This window comes from Lagenorhynchus albirostris, chromosome 20 (assembly GCF_949774975.1).
Source record: "Lagenorhynchus albirostris chromosome 20, mLagAlb1.1, whole genome shotgun sequence".
Lineage (NCBI taxonomy): Eukaryota > Metazoa > Chordata > Mammalia > Artiodactyla > Delphinidae > Lagenorhynchus > Lagenorhynchus albirostris.
In genome coordinates, this window is record NC_083114.1 from 5,864,488 (window position 1) to 5,892,387 (window position 27,900).

At 46.3% G+C, this 27,900-nt stretch overlaps 1 protein-coding gene across 1 annotated transcript in view; it reads right to left on the minus strand.

Annotated features, from left to right (window-relative positions):
• The window catches only part of DNAH9 (dynein axonemal heavy chain 9), a 298,757-nt gene that overhangs the window by 128,780 nt on the left and 142,077 nt on the right, over positions 1 to 27,900 (minus strand). The window contains 7 exon segments of the mRNA XM_060132968.1: positions 3,077 to 3,316; positions 3,880 to 3,982; positions 5,662 to 5,827; positions 17,504 to 17,711; positions 18,186 to 18,359; positions 22,791 to 22,965; positions 27,234 to 27,381. Of these exon segments, the coding sequence (XP_059988951.1) occupies positions 3,077 to 3,316; positions 3,880 to 3,982; positions 5,662 to 5,827; positions 17,504 to 17,711; positions 18,186 to 18,359; positions 22,791 to 22,965; positions 27,234 to 27,381 (1,214 nt within the window).

A 27,900-nucleotide genomic window follows, 5' to 3' on the forward strand; every position in this document is an offset into this window, starting at 1 on the left:
CTTGATCTGAGTTGTGGTTACATAGCTGTGATGACTTTGTGACAACCAAGCTCTATGCTTATGGCCTGTGTGCTTTTCTACTTGGATGCTATACTTCAATAAAAGTTTATTTTAGAAAAAGAGAGAAATCTCATTAGGTCCCTTTGGGCCCATCCACACATACATCTCGGCCCGTCTCCTTCCCGGGTCTCCTAGGTACCAGCCCTGTGCGAGGTGCAGATGGCGGTTAGAAGCCCCGCCGGGAATGCTGACTCCGGGACTGGGTTTTACAGCGAGGGGTACCATCAGCTGATGTGTATAAGCCCTGTTACAGCCGAACACTCAGGCTGACTGACAATTAAGGGCTGAGTCGATGAGAGCACGTCAAGAGCAAACTTTGCACCGTCTTAGTTTTGTGTAGCACTGAGATGGGAACGGTTAATGATATCTGCTACTCAGGGCACTATCAAATTCTGTCCTGATGCCCGATTTCTGGACAGAGTGCGTGAAGTGCAGAGGAGGTCTGAATGATTGAGCCTTAGATCAAGCTGGATGGAGGAAAACAGTGTGTTCTCCAGGCAGCGCCTGTCTCCCCGGGGACAACACCCCCCCCCCCTTATGCTCTTCTGTCAGGCCTTCTTCAGACAAGCAGGCCGGAGGGGGCGGGAGGGGGATGTTGTAGCCACGCTGTGGCCTTGAAACTCGGCTCTGGAGGAGGAGGGTGAGGAGGGGCGGCGCTGGAGGGAGTCAGGGGCTCCGGTAGGGATGCACTTTCCCCCATCTGGGGCAGGGGGCTGACAGCTGGCAGGCTGCAGGGAGGCCAGGCTGGGACACAGAGCCCGGGGGGTGCCACTCAGGCTGCCTGAGTCTGGAAAAGAAACAGACTTAGCCTCCCATGCCAATATCTCCCCTCCCTGGTTCCTCCTTGACTTTGCACGGTTGCCACCAAAACAGGCTGGACTAGAACCCTCCTTCCTGAGGAAGTGTTTGCTACCCCGAGTTCCCGGCACAGTAGTTGACCCCGTCTAGTTTTTTGATATGAGGCTTCTGATTACCAGTTATGCTGAATATACTCAAGCTACCTGATTTGTCTGTAGCATGGTTTTGTCATTTCTAAATTGGAAATGATCGGTATGTTACCTGATATGGTTGTTGTGAGGATTAAATTATTAGCTAATAGATGCAGAGGGTGTAGGACTGGCTCAGTAAACGCCAGCTTTATTACAGACTGAAGGCGGACTTTTTACAAGGATCCCCCCTGTTCTCAAATTCCCTCCCCCATCTCACTGCTCGCAACCTCTCCTTGTCACTGTCCACTTCCACCTACTTGCTATTCCACTAACATGGTGTGTACTTTTCTACCTCCACGGCCATTCATGCCGTCATCTACCAGCTGGCAACTTCTCCGAGCCTCTGTTAAATTGGGATAATAACGTGTATCCCAAAGGGTTGTCGTGAGTATGAATCTCAGGTCACACAGGTGACAAGGCGCTGTCCAGGCAGGAGCTGGGCTGGCGCTTCATGTGAGGGAGACCGAAGGCCTCTCTCTCCTTTAGTTCTGCCACTATGGGCAGCGTGAATTTGATCAAATGGCTCAACTCCTTTTTGCTCATCTGGAAGATGCGCATGGGGATGCCCCCAGCTCATCCTGTCACAGTGAGATTTCAGAGACCGATTGTGTGATAAAAAAAAAAAAAAAAGAAGTCTTTCTCAATTAATACTCAGTAAATGGGAGATAAGGGTGGGAATGCACAAATTTTGCCACCATCCAGGTCTGAGGGCCACGGAGCTGTGGGTTTTACAGGCTTGGAGCTGAGTCTTTCTTGCTGCCTTAACTGTCTTATGCTGTTCTCCTCATAGAAAGAACGGGTGAGAAGGACAGAATGGCGTGGTGGAAAGGGGTTCTGGCCTGGGACCTGAAAGACCTAGGTTCTGTCCTGGCTCCTTCCCTGGCTGGCTGTGTAAGCTCTGCGGGTGTGTTTCCTCATTTGTAGCTGAGTTAACGCTTGGGAGGCACGTGACCCAGGAGAGCTGTCCTGAGCCAGCTTACAGGAGCTCTCAGAGACTCAACCTGGCTGTGGGGCTGTGGTCCACCCTCCAGGTAAGCTTTTTGGGAGCATCACTCTTGGATCTTTGAACTAATAGTAGGTTTCTGCTTCTTTTGACCATGGAACCTGCAGGCTCTATGGCCTCAGAGTCTGGACCTTTGCTAGTCTGAGGTTCCCCAGAGTCCTACCTGCACAGGTAATGTAATTAACCCCAAACACATGTGATCCCCATGGAGGGTCATGCCTCACTCCCTGATCATGCTGATAGTTCCCTACAGATGTGGCCTCTGCTTGGGATAAAAGGCACTTTCCCTCAATAATGGCTCAGAACTATCCTGGAGCGGGGTCTCTCTGAAAAGTGGTTTCTGCAGATTCTCATCCAGGATGGGAGGGCTGTGGACCTATCACAAGAGGATGTGGTACCTGGCCAAGGGGAAGAGGGGGCTGGGTTTGCTGCATTGCCCTCTGGAGGTTTTGGTAGTGAAGGGGCAAGCAACTGGAAGCACCAGGCAGACACAGGCCACCACTATTCAGATGAGCAGCTGGAAGGATCTGAAATGGCTTTGATCTGGAAAATAACCTGGAAGTTTTAGGACTGACGCATCCCAGTGGCTGGCGGATGGTGTCTTCGGAATAGTATGACATGGCTTTAGGAAAACTATCCTGCATGGTTTAGGGGATGTTATTTTTCATCCCAAGAATGATGGGTGTACCACCAGGGCCTGCAAAATAGTTTTCTCACTTCTGTGTCACTTTCTTTTCTAGGCATGTTAGAACCATTAGATGACATTATCTCCAAAATGCTGAACCTTCTCCAGCCCGAAGGAACCAACTCAGAAATAAATACACTCTGCTTACCAAGAAGTAATTTAATGGGCAAAGAGAATTCTATTATGTTGAATAGACCCTCACGGACCCCACAGCACTCTGTTTACTTGTACATTCGTCACTCCATATGAACTGTGCCTTTGCCTGAGAGTTTGGCAAAGAATGGAGGGGACAGGATCATGGCTAAGCCTCCTAGTGTGTCTTGGAGCCGATGGACTCACCTGGAAAATGTTGGCCAAGTCCCTGAGGTTGAAGATGTAATGGAATCTGATTGCTGTGGGGAGGAACGTGGTGGCGATCTTCTGGTGGAAGGTAAGGGCCAGACGGATCAGCTGGGGGATGCATTTCTGCAGTGGTGCCGGGAAGTCCCCAGGCTTCAGGTGCTGAGTCAGGATGGTGCAGTAGATGGAGGACAGGGCGTCTGCTCCCGGGAAGGAGAGGGCGAACATGCTGAAGTGACGCTAGATAGGGGAGCAGAGGCACATGGAGGAGGCCACGAGTTAGACATCCGTGGTCACAGGACAGAAATCACCTCTTCAGGATTTGGATAAGATGGTGAAGAATTCTTAGAAGGGCTTTGAATTCTACATTCTGGCCACATTTCTCACATTAAACCCAAACTTAGGTTGAACCTCAAATGATTAATGGGTTTTGGACTTCTGGTCAAAGATGTCAGCATGGCGTAGCAGGAAGGGAATGGAACTTGGACTCTGGGAATCTGAGTCCAAATCTAAATGTGATCCTGAGAATGCACATGACCTTGGGAGGGTCATTCACCTATCTGAAGTTCTCTCAACCTGAAGACCAAGTTGAATTAGATGAACCCTGATTCCTTCTGGCTCAAAAAGCTTCAGAACTCTGGGTCTAGGGGTTTTTCTGTCTCCCTGGAAATGCAAATCAGCATCCTGTATGATTTACCACTTGAAGAGGCTGGACAGGGGAGGGGCCAATTATCACACATAGTCCAGTGACATCAGCCTGGAAGGTGGTGTTTAGGACCCCAGGGTCACAGTTCCTCCTGTACCTGAAGCCGTGGGTTGATGGTGAAGCTGCCCGCAGTGGGGTTCATACAGGAAATGTACTGGACATTCATGACCTCCTTTAGGGACAGTTTGTTTCGATCATACCTGGAACAGTCAGAAACCATGGACGAGAGTTGAGTGAGGGCAGAGGCAAGTAAGTGTGCTGTCAAGGTGAGCTGGGATGTGCCTGATCATTCATGTGTTTGGGGGTAAAAAACAGTCTAGATACATTGGTAGAAACTGAGAAGAGACAAGAGCTTAGGACAAATTCCTGAGGGATACAACATCTACAGAAGTAGCGCTGGAAGAAGAGACCACAAAGATGGTCAAAGAGGTAGGAGGAAATCAAGGGTGTGTAGTATCCAGAAAGCAAAGGAAGCCAGTATTTCCAACAGGACAGAGCAGTCAACCACATCAAGTGCTGCAGAGAAGATAAGAAACATGGTGACCCAACGGGGTCTGCTGGATTTCACTATAAAGATACAGTTAGTTGAGCAGGAACAGTTCAGTAAAGTGGAGGAAATAGAGGCCTAATCATAGTGGACAGAGGAGTGAGCGGGAGACGAGGAGGTGGAGACAGAGGGGAGAATCTGGTTATGCAGAGACACAGCAGTAATTAGAAAATGATTTTTTAACACTATAGGATAAATTTGTGCAGGTTTAGACACTGATATGAAGGAGCCCATCGGGAGATAGGGGAACTAGTAGGTGAAGTGAGATTTCGAGAGATGGAGAGAGTAGACTCAAGATGCTGGGGGGTGGTTGAGCCTCAGGGAAAATGTAATAAGGGGAGGGAGAAAAAGATGCACAGGGATGGAAGTAAGTTGTATGGGTGTGGAAGCTAGAAATGGAGATGGCGGGAGTGACCATCAGCTGAGGTCGGGTGGGAAGTTTGAGGGGAGAGGAGAAGGCATGAAATAGGCATTTTGGAGGGTGGAAATGTAAACATATGAACGCAATACAGTAGAATTTCCAGGAAGTTTCTACTTCCCATTGAAGGTTTGTGACCATGAATCTAAAGTAAAACTATTCAATAAGCAGCCTGATCTTTTCCAGGAGACTTCAGCTGTGTGGAGATTGTGGATGGTGGTCCATGGCACGCGTCCAACAAAGGCCTTAGGAATGAATGAAAGGCAAGTCGGGTGACTGTTGTCATGACTGTAATTCCTCTCTCTGAACTCCCTCTTGGCCCTCCCTGCTCCTTCTCAGCAGCAGTAGATTCAGTGTGAGGTAGGAAGATGAGCCAGAGTTATCTCAAATCACTGACTTGCTTTTTTCTTTCTGGCAAGTTTAGACCTTTTGCCATTAAAAACTATTCTGTTGCAGGAGATAACATCAGAGCCTGTGAGATGCTCTGAAAAGACAAAGGCTATTAAGACCCGCAAACACACGTGCACTATAAGAATGTTAGCTGTTCTCAGCGAAGGCCCTGCTCACTGCGATAGGACCACAGGGGGAGGGGGGACAGGGGGAGGGGGACTGGTTAATTCTGCTTTGGGAGCTTGAAGAAGGCAGCTTTAGAGATGAATATTGAGGAAAAAAGTAGACATTTTTCTTTAAATGAGAGCTCAGTACCTTCTCTGACCAACCTCTTCCAGTGGGTCTCAATTTCCTGTTGGAAGGAAGAACACTCAGGAAACAGAATCCCATGAGGGACTCAGTTTGCTGTGGCGATTCTCATCTGGCACTAGAGCTGAGCTGAGGTCTACAGCTCCAACAACAGGACAGCGATTGGCCTTGGACCTGTTCCCCACCCGGCCGAGTCCCTTTATGTGTGCTCTTACCAGTGGCCGTAATCCAGGTGCTGCCTGATGATGGTGTGGGGCTGTGCAGTCCCGTAGGCGTCCACCTCAGGCATGTTCATGTCATCTATGAAATAGATAAGCTTCTTGTTGCCTGTGGGGCCATAATTTCTGCCCGCTTTCTTCTCCAGAGGCTTCTCCAGGACAGCTGAGAAGAGAGCCAATGAGTGAGGGAAGGAGGTTCAAAGCTCAGATGCCAGTACTAAGACAGTCCAATGTCAAGGACAAGCCATGGTGTAGCGTGCAAACAAGAGCTGCTCCCAGCAGCAGGCAGTTCTACAGGACCAGAGGGAAGGAGGCCGATGACCAGGCAGGAGTGGTGACAGCAGCGCCCAGGCTTCGAACATCTGACTGCGCACTGTGTTAGGGTGTTTTTTGTTTGGCCTCACTGTGCAGCCTGCGGGATCTTAGTTCCCCGACCAAGGAAGGAACCCGTGCCCGCTATGTGGGAAGCATGGAGTCTTAACCACTGGACTGCCAGGGAAGTCCCTCTGCTAGGTTTTTACAGACATTTATGGTCTCACTGAATCCTTACAACACTGCTACAAGATTAGTACCATCACCCCTTTTATAGGTGACAGAACTGAGACTCAGAAGAAGGAATTAACTCTTCTAAGGTAGAGCCAGGATACAGATCCAAACCAGTTAAACTTCAAAGCCCATGTCCCTTCTACCACACTTGCGGTCCACTTTCTTTGTTTGTAGACTAGAAACAGAAGTCCCAAGGCCTAGTACTCTACCCCCAAGGAAATCTGCAGATCCTGGGTATCTCCAGATCCTGGGTAGACCTGCCCTCTCTACCTAAGACAGCAGGGGAGCAGCCCATCCCAGGGCTGGGAGGAGGCTCCTTCCACCCCTGCTATAAGAGAGGAAACACCGGATACTCTGTCAACAGTATTCTCAGAGAGTTCACCTGCTGGGGTTCCCTGAGGGAAAGCAGAAACAAGAGCCCCAGAGAATTTCCCAGAAGCTTCCAGTATCATGAACAGCGCCCCTCTGCCTTCAGGTATCAGATCATCTTCAGTGCCTTTCTGGAAACCAAGTACAGACTCTCTCCTGGAGCTGCTTCTTCAATTACCCAGCCAGAGGGAAGCAATCAAAGAGTACGGTTTTCCAGCCTGACAGGACTTGTTTAGAGCAAATTTAAGTAATAGGCTGGAGATACATGTATTTTTTTCAATAAAGCAATTAAATATTTATGTATTGCAAGAACCAATACTATTACCGCTGGAGGCTCTAAGAACCACCTGATTCCTTTTCTTGAAAAACAAGTTTGTAAACAAGGAGGAGGTGTCAACAGACATATGAAGGTGACAGATGGAAAGACAAGTTCCTTCAAGAAGCTTGAATATTCCAATTTTCTGGTCCTGAGTTAAATTAAGTGTTCCAAATATGAATTAAATTTAAATTAAATTAGCATGCAATTAACATACACTATCAACCAATTAATCACCCAACACCTTCTTCCCCCGCTTAAGATATAACAACTATATATGAGATCTGTCAAAATGAAATATAATTAATGGGCTGTCAAGGACATGCCTTTGAGAACAGTCCTTCTAATAGGAAATTCTCTCCTTAGGAAGACTTGTTTCTCCTCCTCCCAAAGCAATGATATTCAAATCAACTCCTGGAATTAAGCAGACCCTGTAATTTGGGTTGATTACACTTTTTACGCTTCTCAAGGATTGTTGAGGAGAAAAGCACATCAGCTAACAAGAAGTGGGCTTGGAATGCACGGGATTATCTCAAACGGATGATGTCAAGTACTCCAGAGAAAGAGAGGCCTCCCTAGGAAAGGCACACACATGCTGGATCCCTTCCTGGCCGAGCTCTGTCCCAAGTCTCATCTAGAATGGAATAGTAGTGAGTTCTTTTGCTTCCAGGTAGAACTGGAGGAGCAAAAGTGGGTTTACATTTCAGCAAAAATGTTGATGTTGAAGGCACTAAACAAATGAGACATATCAAGAAATGTGACCCTCCCACCAACTTTCCAGGTTCTGTACTGTTGCACACAAGGCCGTACCCAGCCCTGGAGCTCACCTGTGCGTCTTACCGCACTTCTCCATCGGGAACGGCTGGGCGGTCAGCCTGTGGCCACGTGGAGGAGCAGCAGCTGCCCGTGTTTTGATTCACACCATCCCTCCTGCACCGTTTCACCACCATTGTGCACTGAAGAGCTGCTTCATTTTCAAAGTGGGTTCCTGTTTGTTACCTCATTTCACTGTCTCCACTGCTACCATCCTTGTCCGAGGCTCTCACCTAGTGACTGTGACATCCCCCCAAATGGTCTTGCTGCTTCTGCCCTAGATCCTTACGCTATATTCTCAAGACAGCAGACAGGGGTATTCTTATAAGATGTAAATCTGACTCTGCCAGTCCCCTGGTTAAAACCCTCGGGTGGTGTCCCATCTCACTTGGAGCAAAAGCCAGTCTGGTTACTTGGGGAACCACGCATCTCGTTTTTCTCTGCCACTGCTCCTCTCTTCACTCCCTCTGCTCCAGCCATCCTGCTTCTGACTCACTCGTCACTCACGGCCTCGGGGCCTTTGCTCTGGCTGCTTCCTGTCTGCAGTCCTCTTCTCCCAAATGCCAGAAGTTTGCTCCCTCACTCCCATTGTGCGTTTATTTACTCAAGTGCCATCTTCTCAGCAAGCCCTTTCCTGGCACTCAGGCCCAAATTAAAACCCCACCTCCTATTCCCTGCCCTTGCTTCATTTTTCTCCATAACACTTATTACCACTTAATATCCTCTATGTCTTTCTTATCCATCTTGTTTATTTATCTCCCTTCCTCCACATTATAAACTCCACAAGGCCAGGAATCTTTCTCTGTTCGGCTCACTGTCATAACCCCAGCACCTAGAATACTATTTAGCACAAAGGAGGGTATTCAAAAATTTATTAAAGAATGAATGAATGAATGACTTTTATTATGATAACAAACTCCATGAATAGACAAAGAAAGACTTATCATCCCCTCTTTGTAACTAAGGAAACAGAGGCTAAGGCAGGCTAAATGCTGTGCTGGAATTAGAACCCAGGGCTGTTGATACTCATTTCAGTGCTTCTTTCATATCACTGGGGAAGAGAGGGCTTGTGAACCACTATGTCCCAACCCTTCTCCAGGGCTTCCTTGACCACTGCAGTCCCACGATTCCTCCAGTCTCTGAGCACCAGAGCCGTGCATTCATTCACTCACAGAGCATCACTAGGGACCTGGCTTTGTGTGGAGGACTGGATGTGCACCGTATCACTGACCCCTCAGAGCATCCCTAGCATGCATTGTCATCACCTTTAAAAACTTCTTTCAACAAATGAGAAAACTGAGCTTTAGGGAAGTAGAAGGACTTTATCCAAGGTCATACAGCTACTGAGGGCAAAGGCAGGATTCTAACCCAGGTCTGACTATGGCATCTTATGTAACCACCACAGCAAAGTACTTCTTAAACTTTACTACGACCTGGCTTCCACCCTTCAGAAATCCCAGGTTTAGTTAACTCATTGCCTGACCATGTCTTTGACAGAGATCATTAATAATTAACTGTGTCTTACTTTGAACTGACATGATTTGTGTATCTGTGTTTGAACAATTTTCCTTTCATATTATCCAATTTTTCACATTAAGATGTTTCGGTTATATTGTAAGGGCTTTTCATTTATTCTTTCAAAAAATAACATACTTTGTATGATTATAAAATAATACATATTCATTATATAAAAATTAAAAAGCACAGAAAATCATAAAGATGAAAATGAAAATTGCCCATAATTCTATCACCTATAGCAGTAAGCATTACTTTCAATATTTTGGTGTATTTCATTCTAGTCTATTTGCTCTGTTAGATTTTTTCCTTTACAAAATTGGAATTATACTGTATATTCCGCCTGTATATGTTTTTTTCATTTCTCATATTTTAAACCTCTTTATATGATAATACCTAACCTCCCAAAACACGATTTTTAATTGCTGCATTGTGTTCTATAATTTGGAGGTGCCAAAATTTATGGAATGGTTTCCCTACAGTATGAAACATGTTGTTTTCAATTTCCTTATACTTTGAAACCCCCTCCCCCCATTCCAAGTAGAGTGTCTTGCCCACTAGGTGGTCTTTGATGATTTAATTTTGTGTCATCTCCTTTTTGGAAGATATTCAGGCAAGTGGCGAGCGTTGTCTATCTGTGATAACGTAATGCTCCTTTGAAGTCGCGAGTTTGATCAGATCTTTTTTAAGGTCCTGTCCAACCTTAAACTTTTAATGAACAGGTGATGGAGATTTGTTTTACACAAGGACTCAGACCCCTGAGCTCCTATCTAATTAGCGTAATTACGCACTCAAATATCTGTTGAACTAATACTTCAAATCGCAGTTGGATGGCAGAATTCAGGACAGTGATGAGCATCGTTTTGGCTCACTCGCTTCACACTGCAAATATATGCCCAGTGATGCTGTGACCCAGTTCTTTACCTCTCCTTTTCCCTTTCTAAACTGTCCTGTCTATGGGTCATTGCAAATTATTTTAGTTTTAAAAATTCCTTATATTTTCAAAATGAATGAGAAAAGGCTTAAGTTATTTCAACAGACATAAAATAGACCAATTAAAATAAAGGCTAAAAAGGGATTCCAAAACAATATAGAAGAAACTTATTTGTACCAGTAATCAGGGATGACATAGTTACTGTAACCAAATAAAAATGGTCACATTGTTCTTTAAGAACTGCCTCCTTGAAAGCTCAGAACTAAATCTGTGTTAATTACAGTAACCATGTCACCCCAGATCACTGGTATAAACCCATCTCTACTTTTGTATGAAAAAACTTTTCAGGCACTCAATTCTAAAAGGCATATATCGTGGAAACTTACAAAAGGGGTATCATGCTGCAAAATGGGCATGGAGATATTAAAAAAAACCCTGAAAATTATCTTTTATTGTCCTAACTTTCAATCAACACCAAAGGGTGGATCATTGAATGGTAACTCAGCAAAGGGAAAGAAAGCAGTGCAACTGCGTCTGTGGCATTTAGAGCAGCCTCTGCCTCTCTCAGCCAAGGTGTCAGTGTTATTAATCTGTGATTTGTGCAGCTGCTGGTGAATTATCAAGTGAAGTCTGAGAGTTTCAATGACCACGTGAAGGCCCTATTTTATTTATTGTCAAAGGCGGAGACGTCCATGTGCTCCAGATATCAGATGAATGGAAGCAAAGTTGGCATTCTATTATGGAAATTTAGATGCATGACTTACTGTCTTATCAAAGTGGATGGACACTGTAGCTCAGTGAAATAAGACAGCCTGGCTATTAACTCACTGTGTGACTTTGAGGGAAGTCCCTTAACACCTCTAAAGCCTCATTTTCTCATCTTGTAAAAATAAAGATCATCAGATCCGTGATGGACACCATTTCCTACTTCCTTCTCCTTAGTCACCTTCCAGCTGGGGCGGCCACGTGACACAGTTCTGAACAGTAACACACACACATAAGTCAGTGGGGTTCCTGGAGAACTATCATTTCCTGACATGGGCACTAACTCTTCCCTTTATCTTTTTTTTTTTTCCATTTGGAATGCAGATGTGATGGCCGGAGCAGCAGCCATTCTGCTACCCTGAGGTACCATCTAAGAGACTAATAGTTACTATAGCCTCAATATCATTGAACCATTGATTCAGCATTAGCAACTGCCTACCTCAAGACTTCTTGTTGCATCAAAAAAGAATCTCTGTTTATGTCACTATCATCAGATTTTCTGCGGCTTGCAGTCAAAAGCATTACTGATAATACAGTGGTTTGGCAGAGTATAAACTTCAAATAAAGCAAGTGCTATCTGCACTGGTGAGCAATGTGAATGCCTTGAAACACAACCCGCATTTGCACTTAAAGGAATTTTGAATCTGAGTTTAGAAAAGTACTCAATGGAGACCCCAGAGCTGGATGCAATAAGAGTGGAGAGATGCAGGGAGTATCAAGCAGCTGCCTTCTCTATAAAAGAACATCTGATTTTGAGAAAAATGGCATTCAATGGACTAGCAGGATGAGTGAACTGCAAAGCATCCCCCTGGAGACCTCAGTGAATTGACATGCTGGGGTGAAGTTACTGCCCATTTGAAAGCTGGAACATTTTTTCCAAAAACATTATTTTTGTTTTAGCATAGTTTATGTTAAATGCCTTTTTCAAGCAAAAGGGGTTTGCTTGTGTTCCTTTTTGTGTTCCTGGCAGTTGGGGCTTAGAGATTATTGCATAATATTTATAGATTTTTAAAGTGGAGAAGGATTTTAATATTGTTAGAATAACAGCTTCCATTTACTGAGCACTTATTGTATGCTAGGAATCATTTTGAGTGTTTTACATATTTTATCTTGCTATTCAGGAATGAAAAGAATGAACTATTGCACCCTCAACAACATGGATAAATCTCAAAATCATGCTGAGTGAAAGGACCCAGACAAAAAAGAGGGCCTATTGTATGATTCCATTGTATAATTATATAAAATTGTATACATTGTATAAAATTCTAGAAAATGCAAACTAACCTATTGTGACAGAAACAGACCAGTGGTTGCCTTAGGCACAGGACAGGGTGGGGGGGGGGGGTTGGGAGGGAGGGAGGGATTACTAAGGGAGGTGAGGGACTCACGGAGGTGATGGATGTATTCATTATTTCGATTGTAGTGATGGTTTCATGATGGGTAAATATTTCAAAATGTATCAGATTGTATACTTTAATGTGTGCCATGGATTGTATGTCAAATATAACTCAAAAAATGTTTTTTAAAAAGGAAAATGTTGGGGCTTCCCTGGTGGCGCAGTGGTTGAGAGTCCACCTGCTAATGCAGGGGACGTGGGTTCGTGCCCCGGTCCGGGAAGATCCCACATGCCGCGGAGCAGCTGGGCCCGTGAGCCATGGTCGCTGGGCCTGCGCGTCCGGAGCCTGTGCTCCGCAACGGGAAAGGCCACAACAGTGAGAGGCCCGCATACCGCAAAACAAAAAAAAAAAAGGAAAAGGTTAAAAAATTATCCTGCCTTTTAGTAGGAAAATGGATAAAAGAGCTGTGATTTATTCACACAAGGGAATTCTATGCAGCAGTGAAAAACCAATGAAAACGTTCTGCATGCATTAAAACAGACAGTGATGAAAAAAGCAAGTTACCAAAGAAGTTACAGTATGATACATATTTAAAATTTAAATACACACAACAACATGGTGTATTTTATGGGTACATATATGTATCAAAAGCGTAAATTTGGAGTAATGCACATCAACTCTAGTGGTCCTAGTCCGGCTAATGAGGGGCAAGACAGAGGAAAGGATGGGGGTGGTATGTTGGCTGTACTTAAAATGCTAAGATCCACAGCAAAATGACAAAATGTTAACATCTGTGAAATCTGGGTTGTGGGTACATGGGCATCTGTTACACTATTTTCTGTACTTTTCTGCATGCTTGAAATATTTCATAATTTTTAAAAAGTTTAAGTCATTCTCCATCCCACTCTTAGCATCCAGTTCCCCTTGCCAGGGGCAACTGCTGTTTCTTGTGTGTCCTCCTGGAGATATTCTTAGTACATACAAGCATAGATGTATGACTGTGTGTGTGTGTGTGTGTGTGTGTGTGTGTGTGTGTGTGTGTGTGTGTGTGTGTGTGTGTGTGTGTGTGTATATGCAAACTTTTATCTCTTTTTAAACAAGATATACTTTGGAGCATACTATATACACTGTTCTGTATCTTGCTTTTCTCACTCAATAAAGAGCATGGAAATGGTTCCAACTCAATTCATACAGACTTTCCTCATTCTTTTTTAACAATGCTTAGCATTCCATCATATGGATAATTAGGCTATTTCCCATCTTTTACATTACAGACACATTATAAACACACTTTCTGCACATCTGTCTGGGTATACTATCTGGCCTTTAAAGCAGACTACACCACATCACATTGAATCTTCTCTTAATTCCAAGGGTCTTAAGTACAAACAGCAATGAAAATGTTGGGCTTCAAAAGAGTGATGGGCTCCTGACGTGGGTGGGACAGTTTGCCACCTTTCTGATGCCAGAGCAGCTACCCTTTGGGTTCCTGCACCTCCTTTTTATGTTTTCTATTTCCTGTTGGATATCAGGCTCTTTGCTCCCACTTTTCTAATTGTTGGTAGCACCCCTTTCCCTGCCATTTTGTTGCTTCTAAAATGTTTTCAGCTAAGAAGCCAGATAAGAAAACTTGTTTGGCCTGTGACTAAAGTAATGGATGGGAGGTTCCAAGCAAGGGAATCCAGTATTTTTCAGAGTCAGGAGTAGGACACTCCTCTCCTTTTCCTTGGTTATGAATTTTCACTCTCTGGTGAAAGCATTTTTTTACATTATAAAATCATTATAACAGGACTCTAGAAAACAATTTCTCTAGACGACTCAAATAGTACCACTAATAATAAGAGGACTATTATCAAATATTTATTTCAGTTTCCAAAGTGTTTCTTATCAGGGAGGTAGTATAGCCTAATGGTTAAGAGCACAGGATCTGAAGTCGGACTGTCTGGGTTCAAACCCTGGTCCACCACACTTGCTGTGTAGCCTCAAGTAGCTTATTTAACTTCTCTGTGCCTTGGTTTTCTCATCTATAACATGGGGGTTATACAAATACTTTCCAAGGTTGTATAAGATTAAATCATTTAAAAACGTGTAGAAGTCTAATCTCAGGTTAGCGCCTGACACATCCTGGTGAATGTTTGATAATATCAGTTACTATTATTACTATTATCAGTGTAGTTATAGTAGTAGTAAGAGTGGGCAGACCTGATAATCTGATCAGTCACTGGACTCAAGGCTTGCAAGTAAGTGTAGAGGTAGATATGTTCAGTAGCATAACAGTGTTAGGATGTGAACCAGCCAGGCATGTGAAGTCTGCTTATGACCGCTGCCGGGTGTGAACGTGACGGTGCCAGGCCATGACAGTGCCAGGTTATGACATTGTGTGGCTTGATGGTGGCTGAGGTGTCATGGAGTCAAGATGAAGTTAGTGGTTTGCTGGAGTTGCCTCTTGAGAGCTGACTGTTAAAACAGGGAACTTAAGGGGCTTCCCTGGTGGCACAGTGGTTGAGAATCTGCCTACTAATGCAGGGGACACGGGTTCGAGCCCTGGTCTGGGAGGATCCCACATGCTGCGGAGCAACTGGGCCCGTGAGCCACAACTACTGAGCCTGCGCGTCCGGAGCCTGTGCTCCGCAACAAGAGAGGCTGTGATGGTGAGAGGCCCGCGCACCACGATAAAGAGGGGCCCCCGCTTGCCACAACTAGAGAAAGCCCTCACACAGAAACGAAGACCCAACACCGAAAAAAAATAAATTAATTAATAAAACTCCTACCCCCAACATCTAAAAAAAAAAAAACAAAAAAACAGGGAACTTAGTAAGCTGGTGGTTCAACACAGCCATTATTTAAAAACATAAATTAGATAAACTTACAAGTAAGTAAATTATATTAAAAACTAAGGTAATGAATATTCAAAACTCATGTGAAAATTATGTGACTACATTTTACCATTATCTGTGCTCTTGAGGTTATGTCCACCTACTGAATCTGCAGAGCAGAAATAGGATGCATGGTGCTCTGCTGTGCTTCTCTTCCCAACTCCATGTTCACGGACATGGTGGGGGTCGCCTGAAATTGGTCATGGTGGGAGTAATTACACGTCAGAAACTGGTAAACACACAGACCAGGGCTTGATTTGTTTCGCTGATTGTGTAGACTTAAGAAAACAATTAAATTTAAAAGTGTATCGTGTCTATAACTGCTCACATTGTGAAGAGCAGAAGAAAATCGGAGTGTTCTTTCTCAAACAGAAGATGCTCACATCACTGACAAACTACTTGTTCTAATACAAGTCTCCATCACTTCAGTTTGTCTTGTTATCTAGGCGGGAATGACAGTCAATTGCTAGATTGGGACCGAAGGTGTGAGACTTTTACCAGCCCAGCAGGGGATGAAGCCCAGAGGCTGATTTGACAAAGAGGTGAAATCTCCCTGTCGCTGAGGGGGAGATGAGGGATGACCTTAACTTCCATCCACAAGCTTCAGGCGCTAACCTGCTGTGAGAGGTAGAGACAGTGCAGCCCCCACTAGCATGAGGAGCTGGCTGGATCCCAACCCTGGAAGAGCTGGCAAAGTGGTGCAGAAAGAAGGTGGGGAGTGAGCTGTTGTCTCACATGGGAACTGGGGAAAGCACAGTGCTGGCAGCACCACGCGTTCACTCTCTGTGGTTCACACTGAGCAGGGGCCACAGAAGGACCAGACCAGGTTCATTTTCAGGTATAAGCTTGGCTTATAACTTTCCAATCTGCAAACAGCCCATAGGCCGAGCTCCTCGTTTTTAGTGGACTGTGCATTCTAGGGGTGGGGATGCACGTGGTCTCACGTGGGAAAGCCCGGGCGGAGGGACAGAGAGTGGGGCAAGGCTGTTACACTGTGAGGGGTGAGAGCAGGGCTCCTCCCCAGCCCTGTCACTCCCTTCCTTTTGTTGGGAGGTTGGCTTGGGCACTTCTTCAAAAGGAGGCTGTTTTTAGGGTTAATGTGATGAGTGTTTCTATATAAAAGGAGAACTGACAGTAGGTGAAGGTCAAGGAGAAAGTGGGTTGCGAGGGGGAAACATCTTATGCAGTGAGCCCTGGACCCTGAAGCCACACCCTGAGGACCCATGTCCCCTCGGGAGCCCAACGTGTAAACTCCCAGTGAAATGCACGCTCCATGTGGCCAGCAAACTGGGTGTGCCACACCAGCCTTGCCACTTGATGGTGACCTTGGGCAACTACATACTTTTTCCTGAGCCTCGGTTTCCCCATCTATGAGGTATGAGGGGTGAATAAAATGATCTCTAGAGGAACATCCACTGCCAGAAGTCTACAAGCCCATGGAAATCTTCCAATGGGTTTTCTGTTTTCTTTGTCATCAAGGTGCTGACCTGTACTGTGTTGAAATCCCGCCCCGGGGGAATTTAGCAGGCCAGGGAGGCACTTAGGGAGAAAGGATGGGAAAGGGGACCTTGCTAAGGTGCTGGAAAGTGGGACACAGAAGGGAGGGGAGAGGAGAGAAGGGGAGTGGGAGGGGAAGGAACAGTGCTGCTGCTGGGAGTCAAGCCTGGGAGGTGCCTGACTTCTGCTCCAGCTCCAGCTCCCGTAGAAGGAGTGGACACTCAGACACCCCACCCCCTCCTCCACTCCCCCTGGGCCCCTTATGTAAGCAGCTCCTTGCAGGAAACCGCTCTCAGCAAGAAGCCCCTTTTCCTGTCACTTGAGCAAATCGATTGCAACTAACTTTTAAACCAGGCGCCCACATGCTCTGCTCACCTGTGACCCAAGAACAGCTTTCAAATCTTTTAATCATACAATGCCTTGCCTAACCCCTCAGTTCTTCCCTTAGATCAAAGAAGTAGAAGTGGAGAATAAGTAATTAACAGATGACCAGATCTCTTCCCTGGCTTCCCCTTCAGTCATCTCACAAGTAAACTGTGTGACCAAACTGTGTGAACAGATAACACCTAGAGGAAGATCACAAGGCACCGACAAGCCTGCACGCGGTGGGGCATGGCGAGGACTCTGACCCCCATCTCAGTGATTAACTGAGATGACTTCTCTCTGTCTCTCTAAAAAGTTTCACGGCTGAGCAGACTCTTGGGAGATGGTTTTTGGAGGACGCTGAGGCCACCATCTCCTCAGATTGCCACATTCTGATTAAAGGCACCTTTTTCTTCTGTTGACATCATTTGCAAGTATGTAATTGATTTTGTGAGCAGTGAGCAGCGGGACCGATTCACACGATTTATTGATGTATTCCGTAACTGACCCTGCAGCATCGCCGACGTGGTGTAGTAGTTGAACGGCACGTTTTTCACCAGGTATTCCTCGGCGTCCAGGCTGGCCAGCCTCGCTCCCACCAGCACCGACTTGCCGGTGCCCGCGGTCCCTACCAGCATGACTGGCCGCCGCCGAGCCAGGAGCCGCTCCAGGAAGTAGCACACTCGGATGGTCTCGCTCGTGTGCACCAAGCAGGCCTGGAGTGGGAACAGGATGAGTGTGCCGGGGGCTCATGGGAGAAACAGATGCTGGCAGAGTGTTCCGGAGCATTTCAGGGGAGGGAATTCCTCTGGGGTCGGGGAGCTCACTACCCCGGGGAGGAGGGCCCCCCTAATACCCAGTGAGACCCTCCTACTAACTCATGCTCTGGGTAGAGAGCAGGCCCTTCCTCCTCTGCCAGCGCTGTCTGCCTCCCTGTGGCCTCTCTTTTAGAATCTTCTGCCCTGGCCGTCCTCTCCTCCAAGGATGTGGGGGTCTGGTAATTAAGTTACCTAGGCTTTGGGAGATCTTGTGACTTCATTGCGCCTATAATTTCCTCTGAAAAGACAAGTAGCTGGGGATGACTAATTCCTAGTGAGGTTAAACCTTTCAGACATCCATAAGGGGCTGCCGCTAGAGCCACTGCAGATCCTGGGGACACTGCATGTCCTTGGTCACTCAGCCACACTCACCTGCAAAGGCATCTCAGGGTCAAATTCAAACTGGGGGATGAGCTTGGACCAAGGCTCGAATTTCTTGGTCTCTGGGTCTATGTAATAGTCAAAGATGGTTCCTTGGGAGGGAAACTTGACTGTTTTGAACTCGGTCAGCCACCATTTGCTGAACTCTGCCCGGTCGTCCACGAGCTGCCAAAACAAAGCAGGTCAGGAGTCAAGGCTCTGCAGAGCACAAGAAGCCTGGAGAGGCTGCCCTGCATCGGGCAGAAGCTCAGGACCGGGAGCAAAGAGGGCTCCTGCTTATCCCCTTATGTCGAGGATCGACCCCGACAAGGCCCAGCTAAGCAGGGGCTTCCCTTGAGCATGTACATGTGCCCCTGCTTGACCAGGTGGCTGGGTCGCCCTGGCATTATGCATCTCAGAGCACTGGCAGGTGGAGGGTGAGGGAGGGAGGTGTAAGAACACAGAGGAGAGTAGGAGCCTATGGCCCCAAGATGGGCAAGTGCAGCCAAGATCTCCTGAAGAGACAGATCCACCCCGGTCCCCCTAGACTCCCAAGGCTCTGAGCAACGACCAGGACAGCAGTCAGGGATGGAAGGAATAAAATGGTGGCTGTTGACACGTGGGCGCACAGGATGGTGCGGTGAGAAGAGCCTCAGCTGGGGAGTCGTGCACATAACCACTGACAAATCACATCTTTCCATGCCTCCGTTTTCTCATCTGATTCTAGGAAAGGGTATTTCTAAATTTCTTTCAAGAGCTAAAATTCTAAAAATCTAGGAGAAGCAGAGGCAAAGGTATACAGGTCTTTCTGACGGAAGGAATAGGTAGCACTATATATGCATACATGTTAGATCATGAGCCCCTAAGGATGGGGCTGTGCACCCGTGTACTCAAGCTAGTGAGTCCAAACTGAAACACAACACACAAAAAAACATCCCAAACATACCCGCTGCTACTGGCAACTCTCTAGGGGAGCAAACCCATTCTTTGAGCACACAGACCTAGGAAAAATCCTAAAAAGGGAAGAGGTCCAGATTGGGCATTTTAGGAAATGTTCCTGGGGAGGAGGACAGACCACGGAGCTGGGCGCATGGCAATGAATCTGGACTTGGAAGAAATGGCACTCATTTCGCTGTCTATTAGGTAAATAGAATTGAATTCTTTTGCCTTAAAAAGAGAATGGAAATAGGCCTTAATGACAGATTTGTTTGCTGTTCTTATTCTGATCTGAATTCAGATTGAGAGGACACTATCTTCTCAATATTTGTTCTCTGCAATCAGAAGCCTTAGGAAAAAAATCTCCATTTTTGACTCATGGATAAAATTCTTTTTTTTTCCTCTGTGTAATTCTTTATTAAAAATACTGCTGTGCACATAGAAACTGAAAGCAGGATTAAAGGTGAATAACCCAGACTGGGATCATGACATTAGAATTTAACATTCTGGTGCTTTTGGGGGAAGTTGTTGACATCCAAATCACAGAACCAAGGTCAAAGCAAAATACAAAGGTACCCTAAAAAATATTTACAATGAAGTAAATATACTAACAGAATTTAAAATAGGTACAAAAAATTAAAATGACCAACATTACATGACTTCAAGGGTTGTCCTTTCTGTGCTTTTATCTGTCATAACAGGAAGGTGTGGGAAGTTTATACCTTTAATTTGAGTACTCTCAGATATTAAAATCTTCCTATGAATTAAAAAGACTAACTTTTGGATAATCTCTTAAATGGAATTACACTATGGAAAAGAGCACTTCCCTCCCCAAAACACCACGGCAGAACTAAGAGTGCCATTGAAAACCATTCCCAATGAAAACTAAATGAAAAAACAAATCTTAACATATATGTATTACCTGACACCAATTGTTTTCTGGCTGACAATATTTACTCATGAAAACATATTAGCTGTCTACCTTTGGATAAAATTCTTGAAGACCTTTTAACTTCCTAATGAAAACCATCTTTTAAGTTTATATGGAGAATCCAAGACAAAGACCATCTCTAGAAAGAAGGAGGTTGGGTGCACCTTCTTTCCTCACTCCCAGTTCCACCTTGAGCTACCCTGTCAGTTTCTCAGCCAAGCCATTAGCTGGGCTACACCAACACTGTCTGGCTTCCTGCAATCTGGTGCTTGACCTCACCGTCTACTGTAATTGGACACTGGAAAGACAAGGTCACCTCTGTTGAGTCATCCCATTTCTCAGTTTGACTCTTTGAGTGGCTCGTCAGCAATGACCTCAGTGAAGAGGCCCCTTCTGAACCCCATCTCCTTAAGGTTGTGACAATCCTCTGGTCCCTTTCCTGCACTAAGTCGGTACCGGCACACAGTGTGGCACAACGTAGCAGGGTTTGGAACGCAGTATCACCTCAGTTGGTCTTCACAATGCTCTAAGTCATCCTGGCTACTGAAAATTACTCCTATTTTATGTATGAAAACACAAAAGCTCAAAGGTTACACCTCTGGCAGCAAATGGCAGAACTGGGAGTTGAACCCAGGTTCTCAGTTGCCCAATCTGGTGCTCTCTTGAGAGATCATTTACTTCTGAGAGATAATTCTCTGGGATTGCTGCAAAGTATTTAGCCAGGATCCACCCCTCCCTTTTTTATTAGAACTTCTACCCAAGTATGGGCTGTATTTTGTATTATATTCTGCTTCGCTTTAATAACAGCTTTTTAAACATAAGCACCATTGGTGTTCCTGATGCAAATATTTTGGCCAGCTTCATACTTTTTGATTTACAGCACTGTTTTGTGTTGGGCTTGAATGCAGGCTGTGTGGGGGGCTTGGACAGCCCCTGCTGCTAAAAGCTTTCTCCCGTGTTCTCTCCTCACGTGCCAACACAGCCGCCAACAGCTCTATGTGCTCCAGAGCCCGCGGCGCCTGGACGGATGCTTTCTCCCGGGCTTTTAAAAAGAATTGAGTGGATTTAAATTTTTCTACACGGAGATAGAAAAATTGACCAAGAGTCTTTATCCTGATACCCCACTGCCTGCTCAGCACCAGCGTGAGACAGAAGCCCAGCGGTGGTTGCTGTCTGATATTTCAGCAGGCAAAAGGTCAGGGACTGCATTTGAGGGAAAGCCACAACCTCTGCGCTCCGGATCTCTGCGCATTCATCGAGGCTCTCGTCCATCCTGGTGGATGCATTGGCTCCTTGCCTCAAAGGGGGAATGTGGAGCTGGGAAAGAAGCAGTCCATGGAGAAGCTCCAAGGGCCGCAGAACAGACTGCATGAAATTCTCAGCTGTCAAACTCCCAGTGCAGGCATCCTCCTGCCCTCGGAGCATCCCCCTTCCCCGCCAGCGTCTAGCTCCGGAGAGGAAGATGGAGAAAGGCACACCTCCAGGGGCTTCTGAGAGCTGCTTTCTGAATTGTGAGCACCAAGAACATGTAGGGGGTAATGGGAGGTAGGATGAATGTTATAATCAGAGCCCGTGAAAACACAGAATAAACTGATTGTTAATTCTAAATTAATTGTTAATTCTTCCAGCTCACCTTCGTTTTGGATTCTTAGAACATGGTTTGCCCTGGGAGGCTGAAATTTTTACCTTTTTATTTGGAAAAGCCCATAATCAACCCAGACCAGAAAGAGTAAATGATAACTCTCCAATACTTGAAGCTTGGTTTAATCCCCTGTTGTGAGAAAGGCACCAGATATTTGCTATGAAACTGAATATCTGTGGTAGGAGAACCTTAATAATAAACACTATTCTAAGAGCTTTACACGTGGGCAATTAGAACAGCATCCCTTCATTTAATGCTTACAAACATCCTAGGAACTGGGTACCACTATCATCACTCTCATCTCCTTTGCACACACGGGGAGAGCAAGGCGGAGAGAGGTTAAATTACTTGTCCAGGGTCCCCAGGTAATAAGTGGCAGAGTTAGAATTCAAGTCCAGAGTCCATGTTCTCAGCCTCTATATGATACTGCCTGATAGCTAGTCAGTTCTAAAAGACTGGTCTGCCTAACCTCCAATATGTTGTTTCTAGGTAAAGTACCTTTTATTTGGAGGAAACTAAGTAAAGAAAAGGTTGGGAATACACAAGGCTTAGAGAATAGGATGCCAAGACACCCCCAAACAGCATGAAGCTACAGCAGCCAACACCATGAGATGAATACTACTTCGGTTTCCTATCCCTAGATGTCAATTAGCCTTTGGTCTAACCTTCTATGGACAGCTCTGCGTTTCAGGGGTATGAAGATGTGATGGTTGGTACAGAGTGGTACCTGCCTGTTCTGGAAAGTTTTTAAGAAGCCTAAAGGGATTCCCCCTACTCAAGCTTCTACAACACAGCATCACTCCACCTACAAAACACACATCACCTTGCAAAATAAGGGTACTTATACCTCCAGTTTTTCAAACTCAATCAGCAACTGTCCAAGAAATTAGGGATACATTCACTAACTCAAAAAACAACAGCACAAAACATAGCCCAATCTCACCTGTCTCACTACCTGAAGCCCTCCTAAGGGGACTGATGCCTTTAGCAGAACAAGGGAGAGATAACTAAGTAGTTTGATGCTTCTGTGTTAATTCTGACTTTAGCTGTTCTGTCTTCCAAATCTTTGCTGGTTAGCGTGGGTGTTAGCCTCAGCACACCCTCTTACCTGATCTTGGACCATTGCTCCGCCAAAAGCCCAGATGGCAGCAAACACAAAATAAAGCTCGTAGGTTTCCTTGGGGCAGTCTGCAGGGATGTCCTCATCGGTCAGCAGACACTCGAGAAGGTGGCACAGCATCTGAACCATGCTCTGCTCTGGGATTGGAATTATCTTCTTAAATCTGCAGAGAGAGACACAGATATGCTCTAAAACACTGGATTTTTCCATCCTAGAGGCATTGTTGGACAGCTATGGAATCCTGTTGGTGTCTGTGGACTCACAATTTGACAAGTTCATGCAGTTTTGCAGCAGCAAAAACTTTGGTATTATAGAGGCCCATGGTGCTACTTAAGCTTTTGTTTTCATCAGCTGTTTGGGGGTCTGCTCCCTTTGCAAAGAAGGAAGGGACAGGAGCCCTCCTGAGATGATCCCTTTTCTCATCTTCCTTTCCTCTGATGCCCTCCCCCCCTTCCCTTCTCTGAACATTGAGGACGCCCCCCTGCCGCGACCCCCGCTCCAGTCCTTGAGGAATGTAGGAAGCTGCAACAGAACGAGTAAATATCTCACAGTGCCACTGTTTCAATTGGCAAAAATCACCTACAGAGCCAAGGTGGGTGCAATTCTGAGACTGTTCCTCCACTTCTCCAGCTCAGAGGAGTGCCCTCAATTCAAACACATTGAAAATGTTTTCTCTGGGGCTAGAGTCTTGCCTGGGGGAGGCAGGGTGGGCCAGGACAGAGGTGATTTACATGACTAAGTTCTCTCTTTCATAAATATAGCTCTGTGACTATGTCTTGACCTGAACTTGTACTTTCCATCTTGGTTTAGAGGTCTTGGCTGAAAGGCAGGTAACCAGAGATACACAAAGGTGCACCTACACCCAAGGGAGCAGGAACACACAGACAGACACACAGACACACGCACACGGCACTCTCATCCCACCAGGCGTACACATGGAGTGCACCACGGACCCACATACTCAACCCCTCCTGCCCTCGTCATCACCTCCCGGGGAGGATGAGCTCACAGGCCACACAGAGGCAGGCTCCACTGTTATAAGATGAACGACACCATCAACAGCCATCTCAGAAGTCAAGTGCCAGCGCTGGGCCTCGGAGTTGCATGGCGTCCCATCCTCTTCAGTGTTCTGTGCTGTGTTGGTTCTGAGTCTGGCTGCAGTCCTTACCACAATGCTGTGAAGTGGTCTAAGAGTCTAGGCATTACGTCCATGAGTAACGAAGACACTCAGTGCTTGGGAGGCTTTCCTTCATTTCTTCAATGCATATTTGTAACAGAATGTCAGCATGGAACTGCCCCAGGCTCAGTTTTGGATGAGGTGCTGACACAATACAGGCCAACTACTCTTCCAATTCCAAACTGAGATTCCAGACAACCTGGCCTCTGGTGCTCTCAAGGATTTATAGCCGTGGTCCCAAACCTTTTTGGCACCAGGGACTGGTTTTATGGAAGACAATTTTTCCCCAGATGGGGGCAGGGGATGGCTCAGGCGGTAATGCGGGTGATGGGGAGAGACGGGGAGCGCAGATGAAGCTTCGCTGGCTTATCTGCCACTCACCTCCTGCTGTGCGGCCCGGTTCCTAATAGGCTGCGGACCGGTAGAGGTCTGTGGCCTGGGGGTTGGGGACTCCTGGTTTATAGGATCAAAGTGGTAGATGCTGAAGGGGCTAGAAATGAGCACACAGGACTTTGGGGAGGGCTCTGGGTGTGCAACGAGTGTCCCTCCTACAGGGAAGGCAGGTGCTCATCCTGAACAGAGACCCTCAGAAAGGGGCTCCCCTAGAACCCAGGCTTGGAAATCCCTGGGGAGACCTGCTAACCTTGCAGTGCAGGGCCAGAGGGTGCTCGCTGGAGCACTAACCCTGGGGTGCAGGTGTGGCCGTGAGCGTGTGGGCTTGTTTAGATGCTGGTGAAGGGGTCCAACCTGGAGGGTTGTGTGAGTAGCTGTACTCGACTAGCTGATGGAGAGGCATCTACTTGCTTCAAGGGAAGGCGTATTGGGGATCTCCAGGGACGGGAGGGGTCCAAGCGACCCACAAAGGCTTCCAAAGAGTCAGTTCCAAACCTGCCACAGCTGGGGTAAAGGAGGTCACACCAGGTCCATCATTAAGGCCTTTCCTGCCCATCACTCTCTTCCCTGTGTCCCCCCCCTTCAACCTTGAGGGGTGAGAAGCTACAGCTGGTAAGGGGGCGACTGGTAGAATAAGGACAGAAGTCAAGAACACTGTCCTTTCTCACTGTAGGTGGAGGGCTATGTGGGCAGTGGGAGAGTTTGTATGTTTTTTCAATTTTCACTGCCTTTTTTTAAATTTTTCGCACGTGCATGTGCACGTGTGTGTGTGTGAGATTGTGTGACTAGAAGTGATGAGATGCATTTTTATTACTGAAGAAGGACCAGTAAAATCAGCAATGTTGACCTAGATTTCATCCAGGGGCAGAAGGAGAACATAAAATGTTTTTGAAGGAACAGTGGGAGGCAAAATAAAGTTGTTTATAATCACCCCTTACGAGCCCTGCTTGTTCAATACAAAAATTACTGTGTGTTGGCATTGCTTTGTCGTGACGGGGCCACAGAAAGCTGGCATTACAATACGGTGATGAATAAAATAGCAGTAGGACTTTGCAGTGAGTGTCTTGTCACTACCAGCTGAGGCACTGAGTGAGCACCATGGGACCTTGGCTCCCACATCTGCAGGATGGTCGGCCCTCATAAGGATATTGTGAGAATTACATGAAGGAAACCCAGAGCGGGCACCCTCAACCACAGCTATGGGTTTTTCCTTGTTAACCACGGGGCTCAGAGACTGGTGGCGGGGGGATGTTTCTCTGGATGGACTTAATACAGTCTTTAAAGTTTGTTTCAGAGGCTGTGCTTGCACACGAGCACACACGTGTACAGACAGACAGACAGATACACACACACACACACACACACACACACACACACACACACACACACACACACACACACACACACACACACACACACACACACGAGTTTGGTATCTCTTGTTCTAAATGCCCAGAGTGGGGAATGGCCTAATTTTTAGTTAAGGATAAATTGTACAAGTGTCTCAGCAAACCTTAAAGAATAGGGGATGCTATTTTCCTAAAACCTCCCCCTTTGTTGCCACTTTAACTCTTTGCAGCCCTTGTCAATCTGAGACACTAACCACGACCGCCTACTTCCAGACTCTTGCTGCCACGGCTGCTTTATCTCATTAGATCCCAGGGCCACAGAGCTCACAAGCCACAAGGGGTTAAAGGCTTTTTAAAGGCTTTATGAAAACGCTGAAGTTTGGAAAAATAATTATTAACCCTGCAGTATAAAACTTACAAAATCAAAACTAATAAATGTTTAATATCTGAAAACATATCACTATGTCAACTATTCAACTGTGACTCAGTTTTTACTTACATAAAATTCGTTCTTAACACGGTGGATTTTGATGGGGGAGGGCGGGGCACATAGAGAAAGAGTGCCTCGGGTCATTTTGCCCTGGGAGCTCTCCCTTCATCTCTGCTCCACACTTGCAAGCATTTGCCATCCTGTGTTTCTCAGGCCAATGAATAAGGAGTTGGGAATCATTTTAAGTGATAGACTTTATTTCCAGGAAACATCAACCTGACTCTGTTTGTTGAACATTCAGGAACTGAGGATCTCTGAGTCACGCTGCCTTCACAGCACCAGCTTCTGATGGTGCAACTGGGCTGAGGCTGAGTACCTGATTCATTGAACGATGCGTCAAATGGCAAAGAAAGAGAATGTAAAACAAAAGCAGGTTCCAAACACCGGAACCCTTCTCTGCAGACACGTATAATATTCTTGCTATAATAAGTATCCTTTTGGTTAAGAGCAATTACTATTTTGTTTATGTGGTAAGCGGTCAGGGCTTGTTGCTTTTACTTTTGCAAACCCATTGGAGGAAGAGTGAAATCTTAGGGTCTAGAGGGCCAGGACTGGTCAAATGATGCATTATACCCAATCCTGTATCATCTAGGCCATGGACGCCCACAGCCAGGAACAGGAAGTGGGCCCCTTGTGTTGCTGACAGGTGTCATCTTCACCTCTAGGCCTGTTGATCTGGCCTGTGTCACGTGTAGGAGGGCCAGCTGCGTGCCCTGCGAAGCAGAGGGTCTCAGGATTGCTGTCCCTGCTACCACCACCCGCAGCCTCCTCCAGACACACCCTGCAGCCCTCCAAAAGGTCCTTTACATCTCTCTCCTCTTCACTCACCTCGCTTCCTGCCTGAACTGACAACAGGCATCCCATCGCCGTCCTAACGTGTGTTCCCCTCTGCCATCTGCCACACCCGGGGTGGAATGCCTAGGGACATCTGACTTTGGGGACAGGACAGAACATCAGCGGGACATCAGGTAAGAGCCAACAGGCTCTTTATTGCTTGTTACCTTCCTCACCCCTTGGCCTACCTGGTTCTGAGTGTGTCTAAGCAGGCTGGAAGATACTTGTCAAACAGAAAGGTTAGGTTGGCTCTCTCCGTCTGGGTCTCCCTCTTGTCGATCCAGCTGCTCACAGGAGGGTTCCACCCCAGGTCTGCAGGGTTGATGTACAGGATCCCTGGGAGCATAGAGGATACACCTTAGTGACATTTCCATAGACCTCAGGATATTCTTCATTCCAGAGAGTTATTTTCTCTGTTTAGAAAATGTACTGAAGGCTGGGCTTGAAAAGAACAGAGATCTGGTCGAGGTCTGAGAGGGCAAATGGGTTTGCTATTGGGATCAACTCCGACTGACTGATAATAGCTGATGGAAAGCAGTGTTGAGAAGGATCCTGAGGCCAAGTCTAGGCTCAGGAGGCAAGCAGGCTGTGATTGATTAGCAATACTCGTCATGGTGAGGAAGGGTGCAGATCACATGGTGGCCCCTAAAAGGATGGAACCGTGTCCCACCCAGGAAAGTTAACGTATAAAGTTATTATTTTCCACCAGGATGTGGTGAGAAATTGCAATGCTCAATCATCTTCATTAGCCTTCCTGGAGGCTAGAACTGGCCTGAAAGTAGCCTAATTTGAGGCACTTATGTGCAGAGGACTGTTGTTCAGCTCAGGGGCCAATCCCTTCCCATTACCATAACA